The sequence below is a fragment of the Aquarana catesbeiana genome, linkage group LG01, assembly GCF_042186555.1.
Source record: "Aquarana catesbeiana isolate 2022-GZ linkage group LG01, ASM4218655v1, whole genome shotgun sequence".
NCBI lineage: Eukaryota > Metazoa > Chordata > Amphibia > Anura > Ranidae > Aquarana > Aquarana catesbeiana.
In genome coordinates this window covers 331,914,236-331,925,415 of record NC_133324.1, presented here as the reverse complement: position 1 = coordinate 331,925,415, position 11,180 = coordinate 331,914,236, and the positions used below count along the sequence as shown (strand labels likewise).

General features: G+C 42.2%; 1 protein-coding gene across 1 annotated transcript; it reads right to left on the bottom strand.

Moving 5' to 3' along the window:
• Positions 1 to 895: 895 nt before the first annotated feature.
• On the bottom strand, positions 896 to 1,852 carry LOC141113113 (olfactory receptor 5V1-like). Its single transcript, XM_073606090.1, has one exon. The coding sequence runs from the start codon at positions 1,850 to 1,852 to the stop codon at positions 896 to 898; it is 957 nt and encodes a 318-aa protein (XP_073462191.1).
• Between the last annotated feature and the right edge of the window lie 9,328 nt (positions 1,853 to 11,180).

Genomic DNA, 11,180 nt, shown 5'->3' with positions numbered 1-11,180 from the left:
GCTATAAGCAAGCAATTCACTGAATGAAATCAATTCATTCAATTGGTTTTGTTGTGATTAGCTGTGATTGGCCACAGCCGATCACATGGCACAGATGAACTGTGATTGGCCCGTGTGATAACACAATTGTACAAAATAGATGGCTTGAAAGGAAGCCATCCATTGTTTGCAACTGTCATGTGGTACCGGCGGTGTGCCAGTACAGTGATCAGTCATCCGCCAGACATAGCCGGTAACAGATCACAAGAAGGACATCATATGACTTCAACCCAGATTGACGAGAGTTATGCCCAGCCGTCAATGATTATTTATTATTATTATTTAAGGTACTTATATAGCGCTGTCAATTTATACAGCGCCTTACATATACATTGTACATTCACATCGGTCCCTACCCTCAAGGAACTTACAATCTAAGGTCCCTAACTCACATTCCTATACTAGGGCCAATTTAGACAGAAGCCAATTAACCTACCAGGATGTCTTTGGAGTGTGGGAGGAAACCAGAATACCCGGAGGAAACCCGCGTAGGCACAGGGAGAACATGCAAACTCCAATGACTATAGGCTGGTATAGGCTGGGCAGAAAGTGGTTAAAATAGCCAAATGTATGTTTATATAGTATAATTATATTACGTTTACTTACAAGTCAGAATCAGATGGGACATCAGCATTTATCATAATCAGAGATGATGTTGAAATCAACTGTATAAAATTATGTATAAGCAAATTTGCTGAGATCTACAAGTCATGGACAAAATCCTTTGTTTTTCAAAATATGTTTTACTTAGGACATTTCTGAAGATTATTAATACACATCATTAATTGGGTTTCTGCTATTCATAATTTACACAAATCTATTATCTAAAGAGATTGATGCATTGCATTTAAGGAACTCAAATAATTGAAATATTGCAAATTTTTAATTTACATTTAGAAGTTAATTGTCGAGTGATTGCATTTTTAAAATCATGGTTCTTTAAGGTATATATAATTGGATTCAACATTGGTGTTACCACACTATACAAGACTGAAATCATTTTATCCTTGCCTAAGGAGTATGTTGAAATTGGTCTCACGTAGTTGGAAATAGCACTTCCATAGTACAGGATGACTACAGTAAGATGAGAAGCACAAGTTGAAAATGCTTTCTGTCTTCCTTCATTAGACCTAATCTTTATTATAGTCACAATGATAAATATGTATGAGACAATAATGCTAAGGAAGGGTATCCACCCAATGAAAACCCCAATGGAGAGCAACAAGACCTCATTTATTGATGTATTATCACAAGAAAGCGAAAGAAGTGGTGGGATGTCACAAAAAAAATAATTGATCTTCCTAATTCCACAAAAGTGAAGGCTGAAAGTTGAAACAGTATGAACTATAGAGTTTACAAGGCCACTCAACCAAGATGCAGAAGCTAAGTTGACACAAACTTTGTGATTCATTATAACCTTGTACCTAAGTGGGTTACAAATAGCTAAAAATCTATCATAAGACATAATTGCAAGAAGAACACACTCAGTGCCTACAAAAGCTAAAAAGAAATACAGCTGAGTTATACAGCCAATAAATGAAATTGTTTTTTGCTTTACTAAAAGAATCTGCAACATTTTGGGCATGGTGGTTGATGTATAGCAGATGTCCAGGAAAGCCAAATTACCCAAAAAGAAATACATTGGCCTGTGAAGGCCTTTATCGATCTGTGAAACTACAATCATGGCTAGGTTACCTGTAAATGTTAGAACATAGACGAGAAGGAGGATACAAAATAGAAACACTTTTAGGTCTGGCAGGTCTGATAAGGCCAAAATCAAAAAGTCTATTGATACTGTGAAATTTTCATTCATATTGTTTTGTAATCTTGCACCTGAAACAACAGTAATCATTTTAATTTATAAGCATTTATACAAGGTAAATTTTTCTTTTAGTGTTTTTAATTCCTAAATCCTAGTTTAAAAAAGTAAGCATCATATTCATGTTTTCCTTATCCTTTATTGTCTTGGTTTATCTCTCTTTCGGGTGTCATACCCAAGGGTACGTGTAGTCAACCAATCTCTAATTTCCTGCTGAGGAGCTGCCGGTGACTGTGTGTGCAATCCCCATCCACCTGTGGATCCATCCGTCCTGTGGACTTCTCCTTGATATCCCTTACTATTATGGACTGTATGGACTAATTCTTATTAAAGGGGTTGTAAACCCTCGTGTTTTTTCACCTTAAAGCATCCTATGCATTAAGGTGAAAAAACACCTGGCAGCGACCGTCCCCCCAGCCCCCCCATCTTACTTACTTGAGCCCTGTATTTCTGTCGGCAGAGACGCGCTTCCTCTCTACATGGGGTCCCAGCTCTTGATTGGATAGATTGATAGCAGCGCAGCCATTGGCTCCCGCTGCTGTCAATCAAATCAAATGATGCAAGCGCCGGGGGGTGGGGCTGAGTCCGGCATTCGTATCTATGGACGCAAATGCTGGACTCGGAAGTGCGCCTGCAAGGTAACCCCCCGGGAGATCGCTTCTACTAGGGGGTTATCTGATGTGGGGAGGAGCCGCAAGAGGAAGGACCCCAGAAGACGAGGTTCAGGGCCACTCTGTGAAAAACGAGCTGCACAGTGGAGGTAAGTATGATAGGTTTGTTATTTAAAAAAAAAAAAAAAAACCCTTACAATCACTTTAATTCATTTTGGGTATATCTTTGTTTCCCCCTCCCTGTTATTGATCCCTTATGATCCACCTTATAGCTTCCAGTGAGCGCTGACTCACACACTACCTGACAATTCAGTGTGATATATTGCTTATAATCTCTAAAGCCTAGTACACAAACAGGCCAAATGTCAGCTGGCAGAACACAATAGAACAGCAGGGGAGATTGCTGCACTAACATCAAATTGTCAGTACAGCGGCTCCGACCTGAGCTGTCGGGTTTTTTTTTTGTTCAACCCACTAGGTTTGTACGAGGCTTAAAGCAAGCAAAGAGCCATGCTTTTAGAACGTACTGTACCTAGCATGAAACAACATGTCAGAATAGAACTTATTCCTGCTGGATATTTTAATAAAGAAAAATTGCTTTACATCTTGGTGTACGACATTCCTGTTGCTGATACAGTTGATTGCTTTGGTGAAGACGAGCCAAGCCAGAACCTGAGATGTGAGTGTAGAGACTGATCTAATCTGGCGCAGCATGTGAAATATTTGGCAAGATTTTTAAGCTTGCATAAATTCATTCCCATTTTAAGACTTTTGGCCTGCTCCTAGTAGCAATCTAAAACAGATTTGGAGAGGGGTTTGCATTGCATAAAGAAGTGCAGACAACCAGTGCTGATGTCTCAGGATAACATAAAATATGTAATAAAAATGCAAAGGTTTTGTTTAAAAATGTTTATATTATGTTGAGGGGTAGGGGTAGCCAGGGAAGGCAAGAAATATGCAGCAAACCTTTCCTTTTAGCCATTATTTCATTTGCAAAAGGTTTTTCCCAATTAATTCATACTATCATAAAAATGCACTGCTATTAATTTTTTTTAACTTGAACCTAAAATGCCTTCTCAAACACTGCTGTTTTTTCACCTGGTAGTAGGCTGCAGAATTGATTTGCTAATCATGCTGGAAAACTGGACAAGGAAGTGATATGCTCAAGTTGGATTTTAACCTCTTCGCGCCCACGCTATAGCCAAAAGATGGCTACAGCGTGGGCCTAAATTGCCGAGAGGGCATCCATGTACGTCCTCCCAAGCATGCGCTGCCTGCGCACCCCTGTGGCATGCGGGCAGCACGCTCTGTGATCAGCGAGTCAATGACAGCTGATCACATGATGTAAACAAGCTGGTAATCTATTAGGCTCGATTCACACCTATGCATGTTGCTTTTGAGCGTTTTTGGAGGTTTTTTTTTCATTCTTGCCGCGTTTTTGAGCCGCGTTTTTGCCGCGTTTTTGCGGCGTTTTTGCCGCGTTTTTGCCGCGATTTGCGTTTTGCGTTTTTTTTTTTTTTTTTTTCATTTTTTTTACAGTCTTAAAAAAAAATTACAAAAAAAAACAAAAAAAAACAAAAAAAAAAAAACGGCAAAAACGCACCAAAAACGCACCAAAAACGCTGCAAAAACGGTGCACTTGCGTTTTTGATGCTTGTCCATTGAAAACCATTACATGCAAAACGCTGCTTTTTGCATGAAAAAAAGTCCCCGACCCTTTCCAAAAACGCAGAGATACAAAAAAGCATTGATGTGAACATGTTCCATAGGAACCCATGTTAAAAAATTCCCGTGCATTTCTGCAAAATGCAAAATGCATCAAAAAACGCGCTAGTGTGAATGGGGCCTTAGCGTGAGGAGAAATAAAAACGATTACCTGCTTGTGCAAACAGGACATCGGTCCCACACACAGAAAGCCACTGCCCCCTCATCAGTGCCACCTATCAGTGCCCACCAGTGCTGCCAATACATGTCCATCAGTGCCTCATCATCAGTGCCACCTATCAGTGCTGCCTACCAGTGTCACCAACCGGTGCCTATCAGTGCCCATCAGTGCCACCTATCGGTGCTCATTGGTGCCCTTCAGTGCCGCCTATCAGTGCCCTTCAGTGCCGCCTATCAGTGCCACCTATCAGTGCCCATCAGTGCCACCTATCAGTGCAACCTCATTAGTGCCTCCTGATCAGATCCCACCAGTGCCACCTCATCAGTGCCCATCAGTGCCACCTATCAGTGTCCATTAGTGCCGCCTTATCAGTGCTTATCAGTGCAGCCTATCAGTGCCCATCAGGGCAGCCTATCAGTGCACATCAGTGCAGCCTCATCAGCGCACATCAATGAAGGAGAAAACGTACCTGTTTGCAAAATTTTTTAACCAAGTACGAAAACAGTTTTTTTGTTTTTTTTGTGTAGAAAAAAATAAAAACCCCAGTGGTGATTATATACCACCAAAATACATCTCTATTTGTGTTAAAAAAATGATTACAATTTCATTTGGGTGCAGTGTAGCATGACCGCGCAATTGTCATTCAAAAAGTGACACCGCTAAAAGCTGAAAATTGATCTGGGCAGGAAGGGGGTTGAAGTGCCCCATAAGCAAGTCGTTAAAGATCTGAAGAATTGGAGCTTTTCTGTGGTTTGACAGTTGTCCAAATCATTTGTTAGGTTTAAAAATGAAATCCACAGCTTGTATGAACAAAAAAGAAGAAAAAAATATCACTCTTCCAGCAATGTGACTTACATTGTTAGCTTGTGAGGTAAACATAAACCCTAATGCCGTGTACACAGGAGTGTAATGTCCGACAGAAAATGTCCGACGGGAGCTTTTCATCGTATATTCCGATCGTGTGTATGCCCCATCGGACTTTTTACGTCGAAAATTCAGACTGACCTAGAAAGAGAACACGTTCTAAATTTTTCAGACGGAACCAATTCCTATCGGGAAAACCGCTCGTCTGTATGGGGTTCCGACGTGGCAAAAACGATGCATACTCTGAAGCAAGTACGAGATGGAAGCTATTGGCTACTGGCTATTAAACTTCCGTTTCTAGTCCCGTCCTATGTGTTGTACGTCACCGCGTTCTGGACGGTCAGAATTTGGTGCGACCGTGTGTACAGGGCTTAACTTATGCTATGTCATGGCTAATAGTTTCTAATTCTATATAGCAAAAAGCTTAATATCAGAAGGAACAACATGAGAACTATCAAGCACTTGCTGACTGCCCTTTTATGTGATATTGCTGCACAACTCTGACATAAGATTTATCAGAGGATACTGGATTAAATTAATCCCAAGGTGTTTAATGTTGAGAGACTTACCTTTAATATACGATGCGCCAGGGATTCTTCCACTGTAGTATTTCTTTTGTATTGAAATTAACCTTTTGTGTACAAATTACTTTTAGCAAAGAAACATGAATCATGCTCAAGTAATATTTCAATTTCCTCGAATACATAGCACTGTAATACATCACTGAGGAATGTAAAGGTCAGTGAGTGACGCATATATACAGTGCATTGAAAAAGCTTTCATACCCCTTGACATTTTTCACATTTTGTCATGGTACAACAAAAAAAATTATTTTTTTGTATTTAATTGGCATTTTATATGATAGACCAACACAAAATGGTACATATTTGTGAAGTGGAAAGAAAATGACAAATGGTTTTCAAAATGTTTAACAAATAAATATCTGAAAAGTGTGGCGTGCATTTGTATTCAGCCCCCTTTACTTTGATTCCCCTATCTAAAATCTAGTGGAATCAATTGCCTTCAGAAGTCACATAATTAGTAAATAGAGTCTACCTGTGTGTAATCTCTGTATAAATACAGGCATACCCCACTTTTAAGTACACAATGGGGTTTATTTACTAAAGCTGAAAAGTGCAAAATCAGGCTCACTTCTGCATAGAAACCAATGAGCTTCCAGGTTTTATTACCAAAGCTTAATTGCACAAGCTGGGGTTAGAAGCTCATTGGTTTCTATGCAGCAGTGAGCCTGATTTTGCACTTTCCAGCTTTAGTAAATAAACCCCATTGTGTACTTAAAAGTGTGGTATGCCTGTACAGCTGTTCTGTGAAGCCCTCAGAGTTTTGTTAGAGAACTTTAGTGAACAAACAGCATCATGAAGGCCAAGGAACACACCAGACAGGTCAGAGATACAGTTGTAGAGAAGTTTAGAGTAGGGTTAGGTTATAAAAAAATATCCCAAGCTTTGAACATCTCACGGAGCCCTGTTCAATCCATCATCTGAAAATGGAAAGAGTATGGCACAACTGCAAACCTACCAAGACATGGCCATCCACCTAAACTGACAGGCCGAGCAAGGAGAGCATTAATCAGAGAAGCAGCCAAGAGCTCCATGGTAACTCTGGAGGAGCTGCAGAGATCCACAGCTCAGGTGGGAGAATCTGTCCACAGGACAACTATAATGTCCTGTACATATGATCGGACATTGATCGGACATTCTGCAAAAAAATCCATGGATTTTTTCCAACGGATGTCGGCTCAAACTTGCCTTGCATACACACGGTCGCACAAAGTTGTCGGAAAATCCGATCGTTCTGAAAGCGGTGACGTAAAACACGTACGCCGGGTCTATAAATGGGGCAATAGCCAATAGCTTTCGTCTCTTAATTTATTCTGAGCATGCGTGGCACTTTGTGCATCGGATTTGTCTACACATGATCAGAATTTAAAAGATCGGATTTTGTTGTCAGCAAATTTTATAGCCTGCTCTCAAACTTTGTGTGTCAGAAATTCCGATGGAAAAAGTCCGATGGAGCCCACACATGATCGGAATTTCCGACAACACACTTCGATCACACTTTTTCCATCGGAAAATCCGACCATGTGTACAGAGCATTAGTCATTCACTCCACAAATCTGGCCTTTATGGAAGAGTGGCTAGAAGAAAGCCATTTTTGAAAGAAAGCCATAAGAAGCCCCGTTTGCAGTTTGTGAGAAGCCATGTGGGGACACAGCAAGCAATTGAAAGATAGTGCATTAGTCAGATGAGACCAAAATTGAACTTGTTGGCCTAAAAGCAAAACGCTATGTTTGGCCGAAAACTAACACTGCACATCACCCTGAACACACCATCCCCATCGTGAAACATAGTGGTGGCAGCATCATGTTGTGGGGATACCTTTCTTCAGCAGAGACAGGGAAGCTCGTCAGAGTTGATGGGAAGATACAGGGCAATCTTAGAAGAAAACCTGCAAAAGGCTTGAGACGGGGCGGAGGTTTGAATAGACTTTCAGCTGTAATTTCAGCAAAAGGTGGTTCTACAAAGTATTGACTTATAAAAAAATTGAAAACCATTTAGCATTTTCCTTCCACTTCACAATTATGTGCCACTTTCTGTTGGTCTATCACATAAAATCCCAATAAAATACAGTTACGTTTTTTGGTTGTAACATGACAAAATGTGGAACATCTCAAGGGGTATGAATACTTTTTCAGGGCACTGTAAGTAGCACAAAATGAAAATCCGTTATAATAAATAGGCTCTACACAACAGCCTTTTTCTCTTTAGATTCCATACATAAAAATGTAGGGACCTAATTAGTCTAAAGCAGGGGTCCTTAAACTATTTAAACAGGGGGACAGTTCACTGTCCCTCAGACTGTTGGGGGCCAGATCAATGCCGCCTGATTAGTACCCATCAGTGCAACCTCACCAGTGTCCATTAATGCAGCCTCACCAGTGCCCATCAATGCAACCTCACCAGTGCCCATCAATGCAGCCACACCTGTACCTATCCAATGCAGCCACACCTGTGCCCATCCAATGCAGCCACGCCTGTGCCCATCCAATGCAGCCACACCTGTGCCCATCCAATGCAACCTCTGCAGTTCCCATACAATGCAGCCTTTCCATTGCACAGCAATGCAGTATCTCCAGTGCCCAACAATGCAGCCTCTCCAGTGCCCATCAGTGCAGCCACACTTGTGCACATCAATGCAGCCTCACCTGTGTCCATCAATGCAGCCTCTCCAGTGCCCATCAATGCAGCCTCACCTGTACACATAAATGTAGCCTCACCTATGCCTATCAATGCAGCCTCACCTGTGTCCATCAATACAGCCTCACCTATGCACATCGATGCAGCCTCTCCAGTGCCCATCAATGCAGTCTCACCTATGCACATTAATGCAGCCTCACCTCTGCACATTGATGCAGCCTCATCTGTGCACATTAATGCAGCCTCATCTGTGCACAGTAATGCAGCCTTACCTATGCACATCAATGCAGCCTCTCCAGTGCCCATGAATGCAATCTCACCTATGCACATTCATGCAGCCTCACCTCTGCACATTAATGCAGCCTCATCTGTGCACACGAATGCAGCCTCATCTGTGCACAGTAATGCAGCCTTACCTATGCACATCAATGCAGCCTCTCCAGTGCCCATCAATGCCACCTGACCTATGCACATTAATGCAGCCTCACCTCTGCAAATTAATGCATCCTCACCTGTGCACATTAATGCAGCTTCACCTGTGCACATTAATGCAGCCTCACCTGTGCACATTAATGCAGCTTCACCTGTGAACATTAATGCAGCCTCACCTGTGCACTATAATGCAGCCTCACCTGTGCACAATAATGCAGCCTTACCTGTGCACATCAATGCAGTCTCTCCAGTGCCCATCAATGCAGCCTCACCTATGCACATTAATGCAGCCTCACCACTGCACATTAATGCAGCCTCACCTGTGCACATTAATGCAGCTTCACCTGTGCACATTAATGCACCCTCACCTGTGCACAATAATGCAGCCTCACCTGTGCACAATAATGCAGCCTCATCACTGCACATTAATGCACCCTCACCTGTGCACATTAATGCACCCTCACCTGTGCACATTAATGCAGCCTCACCTGTGCACAATAATGCAGCCTCACCTGTGCACAATAATGCAGCCTTACCTGTGCACATCAATGCAGCCTCTCAAGTGCCCATCAATGCAGCCTCACCTATGCACAATCATGCAGCCTCACCTCTGCACATTAATGCAGCCTCATATGTGCACAATAATGCAGCCTCACCTGTGCACAATAATGCAGCCTTACATATGCACATTAATGCAGCCTCTCCAGTGCCCATCAATGCCACCTGACCCATGCACATTAATGCAGCCTTACCTGTGCACATTAATGCAGCTTCACCTATGCATATTAATGCAGCCTCACCTGTGCACAATAAAGCAGCCTCACCTGTGCACAATAAAGCAGCCTCACCTATGCACATCAATGTAGCCTCTCTAGTGCCCATCAATGCAGCCTCATCTATGCATATTAATGCAGCCTCACCACTGCACATGAGTACAGCCTTACCTGTGCACATTAATGCAGCTTCACTTAAGCACATTAATGGAGCCTTACTTGTGCACATTAATACAGCAGAGGAGCCAAGATCGGGGCTGTCCGCGAGGATGGGGAAAACAACAGCTAGAACCAGCCCCAGACAGCCTTGGGGAAAGATGAAGCTGATGAGTGTGCCCCTAGGGTGGATGCAGCTCAGAGAGCCCAGGAGATTGCTGAGATGGTGGTATGCACCTGGCGGATGAGCGGACTGGCTGGGAAATAGTGACTGGGATCAAAACATCTACTGCGGCTCACTTGGACACGGACTGGGTAAATGACCTAGGCAGGTCATATCCAGCCCGTGGGCTGTAGTTTGAGGACCCCTGGTCTAAAGGATGCATTTGTCCAGATTTTCGCAACATCTCCAGCAACACAGGTTATTCCCTGGCACTCTGCCCTAAGACCAGCTTCCCTCTTTCCAGGCAGGACAAGCTTCAGGCCTAAAACCAGGTATAATCTTCCAAGGAAATATAGGCCATTCCTAAAGAGCAGGCCTATGAGGACTGCAGCAGTGACACAGCCTCTTCCCAGGACAGGGCCAGTGGAAGGGGAGTTGGAGAAAAGACACATTCACAAGGGTACCCAAAGATTTATACTCTTTCCCAGCATGCACCTCTTGCAACAAAGCTCTTAGGGTTTGGCCAAAACTGGAAATATTCATAATCCAGCCTTATTTTCTCTTCCCACTCTATTATCAAGGGGCTTGCCTGGTTACGGGCTGAAATAGAAAATCACTCTGAGTTGAGGCAAAACCAAGCAAAGCCAGATCTATCAGTTGAGCTTTAGCTGAATATGTCTGAAGGGAAAGAAGAGAACGGGGAGACATGATTCAAACCTTTAAATACATCAAGGGGGCAAACAAGGTTCAGGAGGGCAGTTTTTTCAATATGGAACCAAAATCAAGAACACAGGGACATGACCTCAAACTAACTGGAGTGAAGTTTAAAACTAATCTTAGAAAATATTATATTTTTGAAAGGGTAGTTGATGCTTGGAATAAACTATCAGAAGAGTTACTGAGACAGTCAACAGTAAATGGCTTAAAACATGCTTGGGACAAACATAGATCTATAGTCAGACAATAAAGGTAATGAAAAAAACAAAACAAAAAAACACCAAAAAAAAGGGCAGACTCGATTAACTACTTGGCCTTTTGGTCTTTTTTCTGCTGTCACTTTTTTATGTTTCTAGCCACAAGTGCTATTTATTATATATGACAGTGAAAGAATTCCGCAAAAAAGTTCTAAAAAATTTGGCGGCTAACACGATAACATGTTACAAGATATATACAAAATCAAGCAGGAAAAGAACATTGCTATGATAAATAAAACATAAATT